The sequence below is a fragment of the Ahaetulla prasina genome, chromosome 3 (assembly GCF_028640845.1).
Source record: "Ahaetulla prasina isolate Xishuangbanna chromosome 3, ASM2864084v1, whole genome shotgun sequence".
NCBI classification, from domain to species: Eukaryota; Metazoa; Chordata; class Lepidosauria; order Squamata; family Colubridae; genus Ahaetulla; species Ahaetulla prasina.
Genome location: NC_080541.1, coordinates 81,300,521 through 81,322,812, shown reverse-complemented (window position 1 = coordinate 81,322,812; position 22,292 = coordinate 81,300,521). Strand labels below are relative to the sequence as shown.

General features: G+C 40.7%; 1 protein-coding gene across 6 annotated transcripts in view; it reads left to right on the top strand.

The window, feature by feature from the left end:
- Positions 1-22,292, top strand: part of RIOK1 (RIO kinase 1) — a 63,473-nt gene that overhangs the window by 16,828 nt on the left and 24,353 nt on the right. For 3 of the 6 annotated variants that reach the window (XM_058176468.1, XM_058176466.1, XM_058176467.1), the window contains exons 12-18: positions 1,492-1,595; positions 1,911-2,017; positions 4,232-4,297; positions 5,012-5,131; positions 6,482-6,535; positions 8,478-8,624; positions 8,792-8,875. In XM_058176468.1, the coding sequence (XP_058032451.1) occupies positions 1,492-1,595; positions 1,911-2,017; positions 4,232-4,297; positions 5,012-5,131; positions 6,482-6,535; positions 8,478-8,624; positions 8,792-8,875 (682 nt within the window). Of the gene's footprint in view, positions 1-1,491; positions 1,596-1,910; positions 2,018-4,231; positions 4,298-5,011; positions 5,132-6,481; positions 6,536-8,477; positions 8,625-8,791; positions 10,200-15,102; positions 15,171-22,292 lie in introns of those variants that run through there. The other 3 variants (XM_058176463.1, XM_058176469.1, XM_058176465.1) reach the window with 2 other exon arrangements.

Sequence of the window (22,292 nt, the reverse complement as noted above, 5' to 3'; positions counted from 1 at the left end):
GGGGACCTCTTAGGGCTATTCTTTGGGACGCTTTCTGGATTCCCAGTGAAATTTAAGCCACCTGCTGCTGAGTTGTAAATTCTCTGGATGCCTTCTGACCTGAGAGATGGCATATTTTCCTCTGCCCAGACAAGACGGCACAGAATTAGTTCTTGCATTGCAGGGTTGAAGAACAGTTGATAACTGAACTGTTGCAGAAATGAAGAAGTGTTTGTTATTTATCCAGCCCAATCAAGTTGTACACCATCTCACTTTGCAAAAATCTCAATTTTCAGGAAAATTTTGGAAGTCACTCCAAATCTAGCTAGCCTGGGGTTTCAAAATCACATACTGGATATTTGCAGAACAGAAAGACAGGGAAATAAGAGTTGAAGAGTTGAAACTATGCGTGGTTGTCAAACATATTTGCCTCCTGTCTGTCCGCTTTTTCTGTCAGGGAATTGTGCAGCAGGTATCCAAATGAAGTCAGAGACATTGAAACAAACTTGTACAAGGTAGTCCTCAACTTAACAACAGTTTACTTAGTGACCGTTGCGCTGAAAAAAGTGACTTATCACCATTTTTCACGCTTATGACCTTTGTAGCCGCCCCATGATCATGTGATCAAATTCAGATGCTTGGCAGTTGACTCATATTTATGACCATTGCTGTGTCCTGGGGTCATGTGATCACCTTTTGCGACCTTCTGACAAGAAGAGTCGATGGGGAAGCCAGATTCCCTTAACCGTTTTACTAATTTAACAACTGCAGTGATTCGCTTAACAACGGTAGTGAGAAAGATCATAAAATGGGGCAAAACTCACTTAACAAATTTCTCACTTGGCAACATAAATTTTGGGCTCAATTGTAGTCATAAGTCGAGGAGTACCTGTAGTTTTATATAAATAAATACATTTTACATCAATATTTACAGCAGACAAGACAGTCGGGCAAACGGGAGCCTCATGAGATAAACCACAGATCATACTGAGCACACAGAAGAAAAAGACAGGAAAACAGAGAAACGTCTCTTCCATACCTACAGCAACTAATCACAAGGCAGATTGCCTCACACAGGAGCCAGCACTCTCCAACCTATCAACTACAACTCTGTGTTGTAGCGCATTGCATAACCCCGCTGCTCTAGCTGCTAAATTTAAATGTCTTTTTTTTTTATTCAGAAAGTTTTACAAAAAAATTCCCCCCCCTTTCCCCCCCAACCTCCCTCCCTTCACTGATCCCTCCCCCCTCCCCCCTGACTTCCCGGAAGAAGCACAAGGTATAGTTAAAAGCTGCTAAATTTAAATGTCTTAACGTCTTTCAAACTGACTTACTAAATTGGCATTATTTAATTAGAATGACAGCTTCATTACAGCAATTAAAACTCTGTGGCATTCATTCATCCAGATGTCTGCCAAAGACTCTGATGTTTTCTGAAAATGCCATTACAGATATAAGATACGTTATTTGGAAATAAATGTATCGTGGTATTGATGGTTTCCCTTTTTCCAGGTATCACAGCGGTCAGGTATATATTATAGATGTGTCCCAGTCTGTGGAGCATGATCATCCACATGCTTTGGAATTCCTGAGGAAAGACTGTGCCAATATCAACGGTAAGAAGGAGATAATATTCCTCGTGTGATTTAGCTATTCAATAGAATTGATCATATTTAAACTGCATAATTGGATATTTCAATCTTAAAAATAATCCTGATGGTTACAACTAAGATAGTAATTCTGATATGCTTGGAGTGGGGGGTGCTTAAAGATGGATTATCCAGGAAAGCTTTTAGTAGTGCCATCCAAAGCTTCTGCCACATAAACGAACTTCTAACTCTTGTGGGACAAAGTTTGGAAGCTGAACTGGAGCCATCAAAGGTTTTTGTAAGTAATAGTAACTTTAATGTCATCTTTGTCCTTTCTGGCAGATTTCTTTTACAAGTACAATGTTGCGGTGATGACAGTGAGAGAGCTCTTTGAGTTTGTCACGGATCCATCTATTACGAATGAGAATATGGATGCCTATCTTGAAAAGGTAGGGCTTGGTTTATCTTCTATGAAAATATATTCATTTTTTTTAAATTTGAATTTATATCCCGCCCTTCTCCGAAGACTCAGGGCGGCTTATAATGTGTTAAGCAATAGTCTTCATCCATTTGTATATTATATATAAAGTCAACTTAATTGCCCCCAACAATCTGGGTCCTCATTTTACCTACCTTATAAAGGATGGAAGGCTGAGTCAACCTTGGGCCTGGTGGGACTTGAACTTGCAGTAATTGCAAGCAGCTGTGTTAATAACATACAGACTTAGTCCGTTGAGCCACCAGAGGCCCCTATTGAATATATATTGAAGGTTCAGGCAGATAATCCTCACTTAGCAACCACAATTGGGAGCAGCAATTTAGCCATTAAGTGAAGGGTGGCTAAGTGAAACCATTCTCATGATCTTATTTCAGAGTTCCTTTGTTTTACATGCCTTGTAATTTCATAATTACAAGGATTGGTCATAAAGTTACTTTTTCATCGCTGTCATAACTAAATGATAACTAAATACAGTTCTAAACAAGGACTATACGTTTGCTGCCTTGAGTTATTTGTAAAAATAATAAAGGCAGGATATAAATAAATAAGACTATCTGTATTGATATTGTACTTAAATCACTATTTGTGAAGGGAAAGTATTTGTTTATTGTGGGTAAGAGGAGCTGGCTCCTTTGAGACTTTCTATAACATGCTATAAAAACTGATTTCCCCATCTTGTTTATGAGATTCGAAGGAAGTGAATCTTTTGACAATGTCCTTTTTCACTTGCAACCAAAGCCATTGTGTCTTTTGACAATGTCCTTTTTGACTTGCAACCAAAGCCATTGTGTAAGAACAGTAATGAAACATGTCGACAGCTGCTACTATTACTACAGTCACTTTGGGAGACCAAAGCATTTCTGGGTTGAAAGCATTGAATGGTGACACTACCATTGCCCGGGGGACGCCCCGTTGGGGGCTCCTTTCGTGTCCCCATTAAGTTGCCCACCAAAGTGGTACCAATCTATCTACCATCTGTAGCTGCTGACTTTATCAAAAGCTTATGAGGCTAGCTGGAATCCAGGGGCATTCTTGGAGATAAAGATGATTTAGAGGACTGATGAGCTACAGCCTGCCCGCTTCTCATTTTATTTAAAATTAAGTGAAATTAAGTTAACTGCAGCGGGTCAGGCAGTCTGGTGGACTTAAGGAAGCTGTGCAGTAGCTCATTGGTGCCCATGAGCATTGTACTGAATACAACACATTAACAGTTTTAAAGGTCAAAAGTGGAATTATCTATTAAGCAAAAGCCACTTTGGGCAAGATCCAATGAATCTGGTATAGAATTTAAATTATGCGTCCTGATCTGCCGCTTTTAGAAAAGATCTAACTTCCACATTTTAGGCTAGTTGAAGTTCACCGACCGCTTTTAATGTACTGCAATATTTTAGTGTAGAAATGATAAGCATGGTTGGGTGACGTCCTTTCTGTCTGTTTCAGAAAAGACACAGTTGGCAAGTCAACTCAAATTAATACAGTGCACTCCCAGTCATGTACCATATTAAGAGTACTAGATTCTCCAGTAATTGCAAGCCAGCTCACACACACACACACACACACACACACAATCTGTCCTTTCTGCAAACATAAGATCCATGTTCATTTGTTTCAGTCTGAGCAATTGATTTCCATTTGCCAGTTTTGGCTTTTGTATCCTGAGCATTCTGATATGTATGGCACCACCCCATAAATGAAGCAGCAGATTCCTTCAAATACCTTTCAAAGTCCTGTTTCTCCAGGTCCATCATGGAACCAATGATGATCTAGTGGCAGTGAGCTATACAACATCAGAGCTTTTTTAAAAGTGGCATTAACACTTGGATGGAAGAATATGTGTCATTCTCTAAGAATTGGTTCCCAGACTGATAAACAACCAGTTGCAAATTTCATTATTATCGGGGGTGGGTGGGAAATTGGTCTCCTTGCGGAAGGCAGTTAGAAAAGTAGAGTATCTCCATCCCAGTGTTCATGGAGATATACTGCTCCCAAATTAGTTGCTGGGAATTCTTCTAACCCATCCATTTCAATAAATCTTGCTAAAAAGAACTTGGTGGAAATTGTGCTTAGGAAAAAAAACTTTAGTAAAAGCAACTGTCAAAGAACCTAACTAGATCTTTTGAACGAGTTTTCTGATGTTAAGAATCTATTTGTCAATATTTTGTAGGTAATGGAAATTACAGCTGAGAGAACAGTGGAAGAAAGATCCAATCAGAATAATGTAGATGAAGAGGTAAGCCAGTGGACTAAATAAATCCACCATGTCTCTTTTGAAACAACCTGAACTATTCCTCTGTATTTTGATAATACTCAGGAATATGTTTATTTTCAGATGATTCATCAAAGGTTTTAACAGAATCTGTATTTTTATAGCCTTCAAATAATTGCAGTAATTTATTCCACCATTATAAATTTTATGTTTAAACAATTAATAAAGTGCAATAAAGGTTCCATCCTGGAAGTATATTTTAGTTAAGTCTCTTCTTGAACGCCATAATTTTTGTGGTCTTTTTTTAGCTCTAAGAAAATATCTTTAATTTGTAATAGAGTTAACATGATTAAATGAAAGAGTGTAATATGGTTAATACAGGATGTTTCTTTTTATATCAGAATGGCTCCAACTACACTTACTGTCAGCTTTGGAAGCCATACTAGGCTTTTTCAGAAAAAAGCCATTTAAATATGTCCCAAAGGTACTTTTCAAGAGGCAACTGGACTTTGTTTTTTTCTTTGAAGATGTTTCGCTTCTCATCCAAGAAGCTTCTTCAGTTCTTAAATATGTTTCTGCTTTTTCAAAAATGAATCTCATTTCGACTTTAGTCCATCCTGGGAAAGCATATGAGAGAAAGACCTATTACCTCCTCCTCTCTTAGCTGATCAGTAATAACTAGAGAAAATATAACAAGTGATTTATAGTTTATCAGATTATGCTTAATTCGCCTTCTAGGTGTTCCGGAAAGCCTATATCCCTAGAACTCTGACAGAAGTTAAGAACTATGAGAGAGATGTGGACATAATGATGAACCTGAAGGAAGACGATTCAGCCCTCAGTGTGCAGCAAGATAATGTAAGCAATACTGGATTGAGTGGAACATCTAAAGAAATATGCTTATTTATGTATGTGGAATTGATTAGTGTATCACATTACATATTGGGTTGGATTCAGGCTGGCCTGAACATAAGGGCTATGCTCCGAGTTGTTGGGAATCAGGCAGCATAGAAATTATTATGGTTGGCCATAGAGACAGGCAGTGTTGTGACTGAGGCCCAAGTAGTGATTACCAAACACAATTCAGTCTTGAACAAACATTTTATTAAAACAGCTGAGAATTAACTCATTCTCAGTTTAGTCCAAAACAAAATTCTTCATAAACAGTCCTTAGGCGCCTTATCATCAACCTTTGTTATCTTGGCAACCTGCCAAAGGCTTTTCTTGGCAAAAACCTGACAAAGTTCAAGAGACACTGACAAGAAGCTCTGGAATCAGCGTTGGTTTTCTACAAAGAACCCAATGATTCATTGCTGCTCTTTCAAGCCTTATGGGAGTGGCCAATCATCTCCTGGCCTTACTCCTGAGTCGTCCTTTTTACTTCAGCTGCTCTTCCCTTCTGGCAGCTCTTCTCATGCTTGCACTAGGAACAGGCTCCTCCTGTTCCTCTGCCTCTCTGCTGTCCGCCTCTGGAGGCTCTGGAGTCGGCACATCATTCCCAGATGGCCCTGGCCCCATCTCTGCCTCCAATGCAGAGCCCTTGTCCGGGCCTTCCCCTGACTCCATTGTCCTCCCCAGCCTTCTCACTGTCCAACTCTGCTGTCAGTCCGCAGGCTGCTGGCGAACCACAACAGGCAGATGTTTAGACTGGATTTTGCAGGATATACGTGTTACAAAGAGGCTTCCTTCTGGAGGAAAAGTCTCCTTTCTCCCTGTGTTCCCTGTATTTGTTTCTCTTGCTGCTCCAAAGAGTCCCAGTGTAGAGATTTTCATGAGGCATACAAAGCTGTGGGATGAGGAAGAGTTGTAACCATTTTCTTTTCTTCCTGGGTGGAGATCCTCCGAACATCCCACTGGAGTCACTTTAATACTGATAATGAAAACAGCAAATTTGCTATTAGGAGTTTTAAATTAATCTCTTCTTGTTTCTCATTTTTTAAGAATCCTTTGGTCTATAAAAATATTAGAGTAATAATTTGAGGGTTTTTTTGGACAGAAGCTCAGAATGCAATGGCTGTAACCTCAGAAGCATGTTGAATGGTAACAGCAATAAATAATTTTTGGGTGAAGTAATTGGTGCTTTCTGTCTCACTAGAATGTAATATAGTGTAATGCTGTATACAAGTCAGATCTTTATTACGATCATAGACCAAAGATTTGAAAAATCCACATTCAGATTGTTTTGCTATCGTTCTTTGTTTTGCACAGATTCTCTACCAGACCGTGACAGGATTAAAGAAGGATTTATCTGGTATTCAAAAGGTAAGATGGTGATATTTCAGGGCTGTGTTCTTCAGTAACAAAGGTAGTCCTCAGTTTACGATCACATTTGGGCCCAAAATTTCTGTTGCTAAGTGAAACATTTATGAAGTAAGTTTTGCCCCTTATGAAGTAAGGTTTTACGACCTTTCTTGCTACAGGCTTTAAGCGATTCACTGCAGTGGTTAAGTTAGTAACAGGGTTGTTGCATGAATCTGGCTTCCCTGTTGACAAAAGGAGATCACATGACCCCAAGACAGTGCAACCGTCATAAATATGAGTCAGTTGCCAAGTGTCTCAATTTTGATCATGTGACCACAGGGATGCTGCAACGGTTCTAAATATGAAAAATGGTCGTAAGTCACTTTTTCCAGTGCCATTGATGCTTCGAACAGTCACTAAACAAACTGTTGTAAATCGAGGATTACCTGTATTGAGATTACGGTTAAACCTCTCCTGATTAAAGTTTAGATTCAGGATCATGCTAAGCCCAACCTTAGTATGACTTAAAATGATGTGCAGATATAATCTTTGTTTGTAAATCTAGGCTTATGATTGGCTATTTTTAATTCTTTTAACTATGATTTTGGAATATCCTTGCTGGTCACCTGCCTACAGATGTAACAGAAACTTTAATTGACAGCTACACATTGGATTTTCTTCCTGGTTTCCAACTTTCGTGATTATGATTCTGTTGCTCCATGTTTCTAGTTAGAACAAGATCTTAAAGCTGTTTTGCTGCCAAAATATCTCGTCTTTACATCAATAATATTGATAAAATATTGGGGAGTTTGAGTTTATAGAAGAATTTTGTTAGCTATGTTAATGGTTCAAACATATAGATACGTGATGGCGAACCTATGGCATGCGTGCCAGAGGTGTCATGGAGGTGTTGTGACCCAGGTTCCTGGACCCGGACTCCTGGACTCGGATGATTCAGAAAGTGAGGGAGAAGACCTGGCAAGCCCTGCTTCTCTTGAGCCCTTTCCCTCCCTGGCACCCACTCAAAGGGAGGAGGAGGGGCCGGCAAGACCTGATTCCCTGGAGCCTTCTTCTGATTTGGCAACGCCCCAAGAACAGTTTTGGAGTGATGCAAGGCTGCGCAGGCGTGACTGGCGTGCGCAGCAGAAGCAGTGTTGGGATAAAGCCAAGTCATAATTGTCATGCAGTGACATCTGCAGAGACTATAAATAGGAGGCGGGACTTCCTGGTTTTTTGTCTTGGACAAAGCAATGAATTGGCGCGGGCAAACTGTATCAATGGAGGGAAGAATATATTCGTGAGTAATTCTGGCCTTATCTATAATTTCCTCGTTATCTACAGAAACTTGGCAGGCCCGTGGGTAGACGTGGCCAGGACATATATCTATGTAAATAAAAGGAGAAAAGGAGGCCTCTGACTGACTCTTTGCTGGGAGTATTGGGGGAAGGGAAACAGAACAGGAGAGCTCTCTCTGTGGGCACGTGCGCCGTCGTCCTCTGCTCTTCTGGTTCTCGGCGCATGCACACGCGCTGGCCAGATGATCTTCATGCATGCCGGAGCCCCAGAAACCCAAAGACCAGCTGGCTTGTGCGCATGCACGTGCTGGCCAGCTGCTCTTTGAGTTTCCAGGGCTCCGTGCGCGAAGTCCAGCTGCCCAACGTGGGCATGCACACAGGCCAGCTAGTCTTCGGGTTTCCGGGGCTCTGGCGCATGCACGTTCCGGTTTGGCCACTCGGTGTCAAAAAGATTCCCCATCACTGAAACAGATTCTCCTTTGACAGTCCTTACATTCTTAAAATCCAACTTAGAGCAACCTTTTGGAATTCTTTGCATGTCTTGAACATCGATTTCCAGTAGTATTGAGCTGTCGGAGAACATTGTGAAGGCTGACCTTCACGTATCCAAAGAATTTCTGATGGAGGGCAAGATTAAGAAAAAAAATGAATCTTTTGGTTTGTTGTAGGTTCCTGCACTCCTTGAAAATAATAACGATGAGGCAGATTCTAACGATGAGGATGATAGCTCTGACAATTCAGACTCATGTTGTAAGGAACAGGAAGACTCGGGGCTTCTTAAAGACCAACCTGCTGAAACAGGTGTAGACAAAAAGGTTAGTGGGACAGCTTTCTTCAATTGGAGAAAATATTTTTGCGTGAAAGGAAGCTGCTATGAGTGCCATGTTCATCGCTATAGAAACGTCCTTGCTGTTTTTTTGTTCTTTAAAAACAGAAAAAAGTTGATCAATTGATGTTTCCTTACTTGGGTCTATTTTTCCAGGAAAGGAAGAAAATAGTCAAAGAAGCTCAAAGGGAGAAGAGAAAACACAAGATTCCAAAGCACGTAAAGAAGCGAAAAGAGAAGGTAGCAAAAATGAAAAAGGGCAAATAAATTCTGGTGATCGTTTTTAAGAGTTTTTCTTGTTTTAGTGAGTCGCTATTTTGGAGCAGAGTCCATTTTAACAGAGCACCCGTGATGGGATGAATTGTTACCAGATTGACTTGATCTTGTGTGCTCTTGCGGAATCAGAAGCTCCCACTAAGAATGTATTCGTGTGGAGAAATGAAAACAATTCCACAAACGTGTTTTTTAAAAGAAATCCAGAGAAATTGATGCAACATACAATTGCATTTTTTGTACTTGCATAGTGGCACCAACATGTAAATAATTCCTTTCTTGTTCCATGATCAATTATTTGGGTAGATACATAGGTAAATAATGTGTGGGAGGAGTTTACATAGTCTTTCATTTAAGCCAGGGATGTGCAGTGGATGGCCCTGCGGACATTGGACCCCACCTCTTAAAATTTCTCTTTCCATGCTGATGAAGGTTGATGGGAATTGGAGGTCAGCAACACCTAGAAGGCCAAACAGTAGCCTGTTTGTGATGAAAACTCTTCATTCAATTTCAGTGAATTGTCTGCATGAAAGATCATCTTGTACAAAGAAGAAGAGTTAATGAGGTCTTGCTAGCAAATATATTCCTTCTCATTCTGTCCCTCTGCAGCATTGACACTACATTTGGGAAGTGATGGTGGTGGTGGGTTGTTTTCAGAGGAAAACCACACTTATAAATAACATGGGTTTTGTCACTCTGATCTCTATCTGGATTTGTGGCACAATGCTCCACATGTTACTTCTTGGATTCTGTTTGTCAGTCAGTCTTGCCTGTTTGGCAAGGGAACTTCAGTAGAGTCCTGTTGCCTAGGTAACAGGCTAAAAGATTTCTCCTTCTCTTTCGGGAAATGTGATCTTTCTTTCTTCATTGTGCAAGTTTATGAGTAAGAGTGACCTTTCTGTGATCAAGAGAATACTTCTGTAACTGTTCTTGATTTGAGTTCAATTTGCTTCACTATGGATGAAGCATTGTAAGGATACTTACAAACTGAGTTGACACCAAAGATCAATAAATTCCATTCATTACTCAATTGTTTTTAAAAGTTGAAATCAAGTTCAATGACAGGGCACTGCCATCTCCAAAACATTATTAATTAATGTTCTGAACTATTAATGGAATCACTGAACTTTATCAAATTGGTTTTATTCTGATTAAAAACTACAAACTACAATTCTTGGCTCAGATGTTTAAGGGGCAGCAATATTTTAACCACTGTCAATGATATAAATCCATTGCCATGGATTTGGTGAAATGGTGTCATTTTCTTTGAAAATAAAACTCAAACATTGCATTATGTTTATGTGTTGATTACAAAAAAAAACCCTTATCACTCTCTCCCCAGTTTTATAGGAAAAATAACAAAGAAGTTTCATATAGAGATATATTTTACAGCATTGTTTTCATTTTTAAAAAGTTTGAATCCCCTGGTTTGAGAATAAATATGGGGGACTGTGGCATTTTGGATGTTGATGTTGAACAATTATCAGAAACCCAGCAGCCAGCATAGCCAGTTCAACGGAATGCTGAGAATTAGTTCACCAATATCAGGTATCCTGCTCATTTTTTAAAACTAGCATAATGTAATTGTGATGCCAAACAAAAACAATAGTGAAACTTGTGACAAAGAATATTATTTCAAAACATTGAGTCATAATAAGCGTGGTGGTTAGAATGCAGTACTATTTCTACTGACTGCCAGTTGCCTGCAATTTGGCAGTTTGAATCTCACCAAGCTCAGGATTGAGTCAGCCTTCCATCCTTCCGAGGTCGGTAAAATGAGGACCCAGATTGTTGGGGGCAATATGCTGACTCTATAAACCATTTAGAGAGGGTTGTAAAGCACTGTGAAGTGATATGTATAAGTCTAAGTGCTTTTGCTATTATAGATTATTGTTAAATAAATATAGCTAATAAAGATAACTAAATATATCTAGAGATTCTTGGTTTAAAACTATTGCAGCATATTTCATTTGACCCTTCTGAAATTAACGCTGCACCTATTCTTCTATTTCATGGGTACCTGGTGTAGCTTTTGAATAAGTATCCAATTTGCAGAACAATAATAGGAATAGTTTATCCAGGCAAAATTCCAGAGGACCAATAGATGGCAGCAAAGAGATAGAGATATTTTAAGTTTCCTACCATCTATGGCATGGGTTGGCAACCTTAAACACTCAAAGAGCCACAAAGGTCCTAACCAGAAGCCCCTGTTCAATTCTGGAGCAAACCGGAAGTCTGATTCCCCTGCCATAGTCTCCTCCTAGCACGGCATCCTTTTATCTCTGCCAACTGGAAGTCAGTTCCCCCACCACAAATCTCCTCCTAGCACGGCATCCTTTTTCCTCTACCTGTCCTAACTGAAAGCCCTATCAATTGTGGAGCTGACCAGCAACAGGGAACCGCAGCAGGGGGATGAAAGAGCCACAGAGCCGCAGGTTGCTGACTCCTGATCTATGGGAAGTGATGCTTTGGATTTTTGCAGCCCAGATTTTTGCAGCCCAGATGTAGCCTGCATATAATAAAAGCTGTCCGCTAGAACCATCTTTCCAATTCAATGTTTTAACCAAATTTCGTATTCAGTTCATTTTACTGGCCATGTGTCAGAACCAAAACTGAGAATGTTATTTCTTCCAAATTGAGTTCTTTATTGTTTCGCACTCTAGACAAATTCTAGAGTATTTTACTAATTGCAACTACAATACAAACCTCTGTGAACTAGAGGGGCTGTGTTCACCCTGGTTCTCTCGCACATAAATAACTGGGCTCTGCCTCCACTTATTCCTCTGGAATGTGCCCCCTCCCTCCTGGGGAGCCACCTTCTTACTACATTCCATTATGCCATGTCCTCCATAAAGTAGAACGTATGTTTTTATGGCAATCAGGAATCATGTATGATTCACATGTGTATTAAATGGCATTTAATACACATGTGTATTAAATGGCATTTAATACACGTGTATTAAATGCCATTGAATTAAATTGCCAACTAGAATATCTCCTCTTAACAAATTCAACCCTTTTGCCTCTTCTCAGCCTCTGCTGGCAGTAATTCTGCTAAATCTCTCATTTGAATGGTATTGGATCATACAGCAGGGTCATCATTCCTCCTTGTCAGAAGATTGCTTGTCGCCTCTGTTAATTGTTCTGTCTTTCCTCTTTCACTTTAGAAGACAAGCTGAGAATAATTATTCTGAACCTGGCTTCAGATCAGTGGTGGATTGCTACTGGTTCGCACCGGTTCGGGAGGACCGGTAGTGGTAATTTCAGCTAGTTCGGAGAACCGTTAGTAATTGCTGGCTGGCCACATCCCCGAATTGGTTCTGCTCGCTCACCCCAGCTGCAGACTCGCTCGCCCTGCTCCCCTCCACCCACTTATACCGTGTGGGTCCTCTGCATGCCCAGCTGAGCCGCACAATCATCAGAAGTTAGGGTTTTTTTTATTTTTAAAAGCATTTTTTCTTTGGCAGAAAAAATGCTTTTAAAAGTAAAAAAAAAAAGCCTCTGATGATCGCGCGGCTCAGCTGGGATCGCCTGAACCCTTTAAAAGCATTTTTTCTACAACCTCTTCAGCCGAAGAGGCTGTAAAAAAAAAAAAGTGCTTTTAAAGGGCTCTGGCTCTGACTCAGCTAGGATCACCGGAACCCTTTAAAAGCATTTTTCTACAACCTCTTCTGCCGAAGAGGCTGTTAAAAATGCTTTTATAAGGCTCCTCTGGTGATCCCAATTGAGTTGCCTGACCATCAGAGGTTTTTAAAATCACTTTTTTACAGTGTTGTAGAAAAAATGTTTTTAAAAGTAAAAAACAAAGTTGGCCATGCCCACCCAGTCACACACACCAAGCCACGCCCACAGAACTGGTAGTAACAAATTTTACATTTCACCCCTGTTGGAAACCCTTGACCTAGACCACTTTAGGAGCAAAGTCATGGGTTTTGCTGGCATTTCAGGTGGAAGGCGAGGGAGGAGGGAGAGACAGGGAGAAATAGAAAAAGAGAGAAAGAAAGAAAGAGAAAGAAGGAAGGAAGGAAAGAAGGAGGGAGAGAGAAAAGAGAGAGAAAGAAGAAGGAAGGAAGGAAGAAAGGAAAGAAAGAGAAAGAAAAAGAAAGAAAGAAAGAGAAAGAAAGAAAGAAAGAGAAAAGGAGGGAGGGAGGGAGGGAGGGTGGGAGAGGGAAAAGAGAGAAAGAAAGAAGAAAGAGGAAGAAAGATGGGAGACAGAGAGAGAGAGAAGAGGAATGAAGGACCACAAACCCTGGCACTAGACTTGGCTTTAGAAGACGCTTTGAAACAGGACACCAGTCTAGGGCTGGAAGGGACCTTAGAGGCTATCTAGTCCAACCCCCTGCTCCAGCAGGAAACCTTACATCATCTGGATTATTTTGGTGCCTCTAACAGAGGAAAATTGCCAGAAAGGAGAAGGAGTTTACTAGGACAAGGCTGCCATGCAGAGGAAGGCAGAGATAGTTCTTGACTTATGACCAGAATTGAGTCCAAAATTTTGGTTGCTAAGCAAGAGTGTTGGTAAGTGAGTTTCACCACATTTTACTCAATCCATGTTCTCTCCTGGCTCTAACAGTCATGTGCAAGTTAGGGAAGAACATCTGAATGTGTGTGTAATGTTCTAAATGTACAGAAATTATAGTTAAATGGGTGGCAGAAAGTGGACTCTGAGTGTTTTTTCAAATGTAGTAAGTGAGGTTGAATGTGTATAGTTTTACAAGAGGTGTGTGTGTGTATACAGTATATATAGTAGATAATGTATCTTTTTGTGTGCCTATACACACTATACTATGTAATATATGTACACATATGGCATATATATACATAGGATTAAATAAATGGATGTTCAGTAGTAGTAAATAAATAGACAGGGAAATTATATCTCGTTGAGAACTTTGAGGCGAGAAGAGGCCAGGCACCCTAACCCTAACCTTTGCCGTGAGTGACATCAAGTTGGCCACGCCCACCCAGTCACATGACCACCAAGCCATGCCCACCCAGTCACATGACCACCAAGCCATGCCCACCAAATAAGCCCACCCACAGAACCCATAGTAAAAAAAATTAGAACCCACCCCTGCTTCAGATAGTCTACTATATCACGATGGAGGGAAGGTTAACCATGGTTTATCAAAGTGAAATTGGACTGATTGATATAGAACACTAAATTGACGTTACAGACCTTAATTGTAGGCTTATCAGTGAAACAAAACATTTTGTTCCGTATTCAGAATAATACTACTGCACTCAAACTGTTCAGTCTGGTATGCTTTGTGCACCCCTGCACAATTCCACATATACCAGGGGTCCCCAGCCCATGGGCCATGGCACATTTGGAACTGAGCCATGCCCCGTTCGGAACCAGGCCGTACAAAGGGTGAGCAAGTTCATGCATGCAGCTCCACTTGTGTGAATGGCGAGCACACATGCTCATGCATGAAGCTCCATTTGTGTGAGTGACAGGCGTGCATGCGCGCCGCTTGTGCAAGTGTAGCTGCAGGCACTCGCGCATGCCTGCCACTCACAGAATCATCCCCTCTCTCCTCCCACCAGTTCGCCAAGCCGGAAAGTTTGGGGACTGCTGATGTATATTGTTACTTTGTACCTGTTTGCATCTGTTACTGTGTTTTCCCGAAAATAAGACCCTGTCTTATATTCTTTTGAACCCTGAAATAAGCGCCTGGCCTTATTTCCATGCACACAAAAGCCTGATTGGGCTTATTATCAGGGGATGTCTTATTTTGGGGGAAACAGGGTATTTTTTCCATAAATCCATGCATCTATGGTGAACTTCTCCTTTTTTCCCCCATGCATACTCTCCTGTTTTGTTTATGAAAAGGACTGGATTAAAATAAAGTGAACTTTGGAGTATAGAGGACTTTAATTAATTAACCCAATAAGAATGATTTTTATCTTTCCTGAGGCGCAAGTAGTCCTTCTGTTTCAAGGCTACCTAAATGAACGTGCTTGTATTATTTACTAGCCATACACACATTTTTTAACCTGATCTAACTTTCTTATTAGCAAGCTGGTGATCTTCAGAAACACAGTAGGTGGAGCCTTTGTCATGCTTTTATTAGGCTGCTACTGACTGAACTCTCAAAGACTTGAGACCAAACTGATGTCTGCTTTAGCTGGAGAACATTTTCTTAGGCTATTAGTGGTTCTGCAATCTGCCTTCCTTTTCCCATCCACAGCCAACATACCAAGGACAGCAGTTTTGTGGAAGCAGTGAACAAGGAACCTTATGGGCACTTAACTGGAGGTAACACTGAAACGTACCTTTTGGAAGCTATGCACAAGGTTGGGCTGATGATATTTTTTTAACGAGCCATCAAATGTTTTCTCATATTGCTTTCCAGAAAACGCCCTGAGAAAATCTGTGAATGATTTTCTTCCATGTGAGAAACTGAAGAATCATCATATTATTTATGTGTTAGGCGAGAAAAGAAATTGGAGTAGAATCAGAAAATTTAGAATCAAGAGATCAAGATTGCTTCACAATCTTGTCTGAACTAGCAAAATTACCTTGAGAGATAGTTAGCTTATTTATTATTCCTTTATTTGTTTTAAATGGAGGTAGCTCTGAAGAAAGGCAGTCTCTGGATGGGGGAAGGAAAAAAGGCTTATGGAGAGAGATTTTTAATTTATTTATTATATCCGACCTTTATTATTTTTACAAATAATTCAAAGTGGTGAACATATCTATCACCCCTTCCTCCTCCTATCCCCTCACAATAACAACTCTATGAAGTGAGTTGGGCTGAGAGGAAGTGACCGGCCCAAGGTTACCCAGCTGGCTTTCATAGCTAAGGCAGGACTTGAACTCATAATCCCTTGCTTTCTTAGCCTGGTGCCTTAACCATTAGATGTTGCGGTCCACCAGCAGCCTGCGGAGCTGCCGGTGGAGTCAGACAGTGAGGAGGCTGAGGAAGAACATGGGCCAGTCCTGGAGTCAGGGGAAGGCCCAGATGAGGGCTCTGCATCGGAGGCAAAGATGGGGCCAGGGCCATCTTGGAGTGATGTGCGGACTCCAGAGCCCCCAGAGTCGGACAGCAGAGAGGAGGAGCCAGTTCCTAGTGCATGCATGCGCAGAGCTGCCAGAAGGCAAGAGCAGCTAAAGCAAAAGGGACAACTCAGGAGTAAGGCCAGGAGATGATTGGCCCCTTCCATAAGGCTTAAAAGAGAAACAAAGGCACTTGGGGGCCTTTTGCAGGAAAGCAACATTGCTAACTTTGTTTCCAGTCCGCATCTCTTGTTTGTTTCTGAACTTTGTGGGGCTTTGCCAAGTAAGGCCTTTGGCAGGGTGTCAAAGAAGATAAAGGCTGGTGATTCTTCCGAAGGACTGTTTTGTAACTAATTGGGACTCAGCTGGGAATGAACATAATTCTCATCTGTTGCAATAAAATAGGTTTGTTTGGGACTAATTGTGTCTTGTAATGACTCAATAAGCCTAGGTCACAACATTAGATCAAACTTTTAAATTACCAAGAGTGGATTTTTATTGAAAAATCCATCTATGTACAGCAGAAGCAAAGTCAGTTCTGGGATTCTGCCACAAAAACCCACATAGGTAAAACCCCTTCCCCCCCCCCCCCCGGGCCACCCACAGTTCAGAGTTCACCAGCTGGATTCAGTATTTTTTAAACAGAAAACTGCATTCTGTTTTTAAACAGAAATTTTAAACTGCAAAATGCAGCTTTCTGTTTAAAATGGTTAGAGTTTACTAAGAAAGCATCTGCTTTATGACATTATGTAAGAAGCACAGGGATACGGTATATAGATGTTCTCCTCCTCCATTTTATCTCGCAATATATAAATTATGGACACTGGAATACAAATTTTCCCAATCTTAACTCTAGCATTATGCTTGCTAAACTAGCACTTATAAGGGTAAAAGAAAAATAACGAATCGGAGTAAATTGTTAAATGCATTTTACATTGCTGAAGATGGAAAAGAGCGATTATTATTTTTGTTTGTACATAGCTCTTCTTTCCAAAAGAGGATAAATAGGATATTTTCAGCACATATAGTTGTTCCCATTGCTGGATTGCAGAGGATAAAAAAGTATATTTAACGCTGTATTCCTATTCAACTCCAATATTTCTACGGAAGTCAAATTATGCCATGAGTTTGGACTTGCACATGAGAAAATCTATGAATTTTTCTTCTTGCTTAAATTTAAATTCAAGCCTGATGTTGAGATTTACCTCATAAGCAGGCAAAACATGTATTGGAAGACTTTTAAGAATAAAATAAAGTTGGGTTCGGTTCTTTTGAGCAAAGATTGTCAGTGCTGCTCAAACATTTGGTAACTTGACGTTGGTATTTAAATGTCTCCGCTGGCAACAGAAAGCTCTCCTGCATTCCAGAGCATCCCTCCCTCCTTAAGAATTCTCCCACTCACCCCCGTTGCAGTTTGACAAACTGCGGAGCGACAGAAGGTACAACTATGGAGTTGTGTCAGTTTGACATACATCTTGCCAACCTCCAACCCAGCATCCTAACCACACGAGCCACTTTTGAATTGGAGCTTCAAAATGCAGCCATAATTACATTTGTAATTGGCTAGGATGGGGAGACTCAATTTTTGCCCTCAAGAAAATGTGGGCAGCCTCTACTGGTAATGGAGCAAACAGAGAGATCCAATGTGTCATTCGCCTTTGAAGGATTCACATTTCCTACTCCCCTGCAATAACATAGGACATGTCAGAATAATGATTAATGAAAAAGCAAAATAACAAAAGATAGTTTGAAAGAAATAGGAAAGAGTCCTGAGTGTATTAAGTACAAAGATACCTTATTTTGGTGCCTAAACATAATCAGATTAGAAAACCTGGCTGTTTAGAACGATCATTGGCTAATGACGATATCAAGTATCAAGTCTTATAAATAGGTGGATGGTTAAAGATTGGAAATAATTTTAAAGCGAAGGGCTGATTTGCAAGTGAATGAATGAACTGACTGAAGTTGATATCTGCCACTTATTAATTTTCAAGTATTCAGAAACAAGACAAAATTGCTAAGCTCTCTCCTACAGACGTACACACCCATTCCCAAAATGTACTGTGTACATTTGTCTGGCAATGTGGAAAAAGCAAAACAGGAAATGGATAGAAAAGGGTTGCTTGTCATGCCATCATTCCTCGGTTGCATTTAAATCGCCTATTGCAAGCTCTGATGTTGAGAAGATTGCATGCTGGCCATTTTACAATGAGTTGTGGCTTTCGGGAGATATTAAGGTTGCCGAAATAAAGAAGAAGAAAAAAGAGAGAGAGAGAGCTTTGGAAACATCCAGATAACACCAGGAATGAGATACTGAAGTAACTCATCGGGCAGGGGAGAGAAACATCCTGCAGCAGCAAAAATAAAAAATAAAAAAATCTCTGTACAAAAGGTAGAAAATAAATAGTGTTAATACATCTCCTCAATCCACAAAGGAGTCATAAAAAAAAAACCCCGAAACAAATCCTCCCAACAACAGCCCAGTTCTTTACAATGGGTAGGTTCCCTGCGGATGAGAAAGAGAAAGCTGTCTGAATTCTTGCCAGCTCCCAAGTACTGTGGGTGGAGGCATAACTGCAGGCACTTGCTACCAAACAGCTCAGATCCACTGTGATTGCCTTACAAAGTAGAATAAGAGATGTGACGATTATCTGCAAAATAGTTTAAGCCACTTTTCCCCCTGCGAAGACCTGGGGGGCCTACGAAGTGAAGTGAGAAGGGATCACCCCAATAAGAAAACCCGAACTTCACAAGCTTTGCAGAACTTCACAGCTGCAAATGGTAAGGTAGCTTTCTTGCAGCTGGGGATATATTTACACCTGAGAGATTAAATCAAGATGGCTGCTGAATACAGAAGACACCAAAACCTAGAGTGATGCAGAATCGGAGAAGCCTTCTATAGCAGGGGTCCAAAGCTGGCTGGGGTATTCTGGGAGTTGAAGTCCTCCAGGCTTAAAGTTGCCAAGGTTGGGGACCCCTATTCTATAGCCCCATTGCTCGTTTTCTTTTTAATCTCCTTGCTTGCACAAGCAGCTGTGCTGAGGGCTGCATGCAATTCTTTTAGTAATAGCTTTCCCCATCTGCAATGTTTCACTCACAGTTTCATCAGAACACCAGGTGTAGGTGTGCCCTAAGCTATGTTAATTGCTTGAATTAAAATTGCTGCCTAAGTAGTTTTGGGCAACACCAGATGAGCTGGTACAGCAGCTCTGGACAAGGTGTGCCCTGTATCGCGCTCATCGTATGGCCTGTGAAGATTCTGATTCATGAAAAGTGTTCTACTGCATCAGAGCTGGCTGGGAATAACTTTGAAAATTCTGGTAATATTGTAATAGAAATCTTGAAAACAAAACAGTTTTCCTAAGTGGGCCCTGCACATACTGGATAATGTTTTTTTGCTATATCCTCATCTCATCTCTAGTTTTATCAGTGAAGAGCTTAAAGGTGACCTTAGAAATTGCAGTGCCCTTTTCTCCCAACACATTATTTACTATGGATAGGAACCTTGGTATGCTGACAGAGATAAGGACCGGCTAAGATCCTGTGGCTGCTATTCACACAACCTTCCCTGCTGAGAAGGAGTGGGGAGGAGTGGCCACTGCCTTCCATGTCCAATTTAGCATGGACTGCAAAAGCTCAGGCTGTTAGAAGCCTGTTATTAGAACACAGCAGCCTGCAATTACTGCAGGTTCAAGCCCGGCCCAAGGTTGACTCAGCCTTCCATCCTTTATAAGGTAGGTAAAATGAGGACCCAGATTGTTGGGGGGGCAATAAGTTGACTTTGTAAAATATACAAATAGAATGAGACTATTGCCTTATACACTGTAAGCCGCCCTGAGTCTTCGGAGAAGGGCGGGATATAAATGTAAATTTAAAAAAAAGGGAGGGGGATTGGATCTTTGGCTTTCACAGAGGCATCTGCCTGCAGGGCATCTGACTGGCACTTTCCAATGCATTTTCTAGTTGTAGTCAAGCTTCTTATAAACCCAGGTTAGAACACTATATCTATTTTTTTTAAAAAAATAAACACAGTTTTAGCACTTGTCTGGAACAGCAGTAGACATGTCTTTATAAATCAGGAAAGAATGCTAGTCCTGGGCTGCCCAGAACAGGGGTCTCCAACCTTGGTCCCTTTAAGACTTGTGGACTTCAACTCCCAGAGTTCGAACTCCCAGAGTTCGACTCTGGGAGTTGAAGTCCACAAGTCTTAAAGGGACCAAGGTTGGAGACCTCTGGCCTAGAAGATAGGTTCTCACCAGGAAAGGCGACTGAATTGTGCCAGCTGTGTATTGCTAATTCTGTCACCACTGGTTACATTACAATTTTCTATGTTTTCTGCTGACAGGGTATTTTATGCAGATTTTTAAAGAGACTTTGTTCATTACGTTTATTTCTTCTGAAGACTCACACATGAGCACTGCAACTGCTACCCTGACTGGTTAAAACCATCATGGTTACTTACTAAGGTAATCTGTCCTAGATTTAACGGTACTGGAGTCATGCTTTGGTTTTGTTTCTCTACTGCAATAAATAAACCAACAGGCCCAATGATTAAACAGCAGGTGGTCAAAGAGCAGGTGAAGGGTACTAAGAACAGAGCTTTAAAAATTAGGCTTTCTCCAGACTTTCTTCCTTCATTCTCCACCATTCAAGCATGGCCAACTCTTGGCAATTTTAGAGGCAAGCGTTCTCCATGCTATCCTCTCAAGCTTCTTTCAGATGTTGGATGTTCATCTTTGAATCAGCTTTAATAGAATCAAGCCAGTGAGTTCTTTGCTTGCCCTTTTTCTTGATTCACTAACCATTGCTAGCATCAGTGATTTCTCCAATGAATTTGTACACATGACATTGGCCAAATTAAATCAGAAGTAGTCCTCTGATTTTGGCTTCTAATGATGTTTCTGGTATTATATGGTTCAGCACCTCTCTGCTGGTTGTTCTGGCTGTTCATGGTATATGCAATAATTTACGCCAGCACCACAGTTCGAAGGCATCAATTCTTCAATTAGCCATTCTTAGTATCCAACTCTCACACCCATACATTGTTATAGGGAAGACTACGGCTCTAAGTAGCCTGGTTTTTGTATTAATATCAATATCTCTGCTTTCCCAGATCTTATGTTAACCATTGCAATGCAGCCTGAGGTAATCCTGAACACTTCCACCATAAAATGAAATCCATCTGATTTTGATGTTGTCCATTTGGTACTGTCCATGTGTATAAACTTTGCTTGTGTTGAATAAACCATGTGTCCACTATACTGAGATAATTTTCCTGACAAAATTGCACTAGGTGATCACCAGCTTCATTCCATTCGCCTAGTCCAAACTTGCCTACTAAGTCTTGTAACTTCTCCTTGGCCTACTTTTGCATTGACATCACCTGTAATATACAAAAGATCCCTTTGGTACTTGCTTGAGTGCATACTGAAGCTCGCTGTAAAAAGTTCAATTTAGGAGAATATTTGTAGCTCAGAGTGGAAATGAGGGGTCCTTGAAAGTTCAATTTCATCATCATCTGAATCTACAGTTGGAATGTAGATTTGTAGTACGGTGTTGCTGAATGGCTTGCCTCGAATTTGGATAGATATTATACGATCACTGTGACTCAACACATTTAGCCACATTTCTGTTTACACAGAATGCAACACCTTTTCCTCTGATATCGTTTTCAGAAAAATAAATCAGAAACTTGTCTGATTTGAATTGACCACTGCCTTTCCAGTGTAACCCACTGATGTCAAGGATCTCTATGTCCACTCTAATTCTTTCTCTTTTTACAATTTCAAGTTTCCCAAGAGACATGTCTCTAATATTCCATGTTCCAATTTGATATAACTTTGTACAACGTAGGCAACCTCTTTCGTCATGGATGCTGTCAATTGTTGGGCTTCCTTTTTTTTTTTTAATTTACATTTATATCCCGCCCTTCTCCGAAGACTCAGGGCAGCTTACAGTGTGTAAGGCAATAGTCTCATTCTATTTGTATATTTACAAAGTCAACTTATTGCCCCCCCAACAATCTGGGTCCTCATTTTACCTACCTTATAAAGGATGGAAGGCTGAGTCAACCTTGGGCCTGGTGGGGCTTGAACCTACAGTAATTGCAGGCTGCTGTGTTTTAATAACAGGCTTCTTACAGCCTGAGCCACCACGGCCCTGAAGGCTTTCCTGAAGGCTTTCCTCCAACAACATCATAAAAATCTTGACGTAAAGGCTAGCCCTTGCTCTTCTCTGGTAGCTTGCAGGCTAACATCCAGCCTGGAGGGTCTGCTGTTGGTATTCATATCTAAGTCATGTTGAGTTATTGTCATAAAGTGTTTTGGTGAGACATCTTTAGCTCTTCCCTATTATTACCTGACTGCTTTGTCTAGAAAGGAA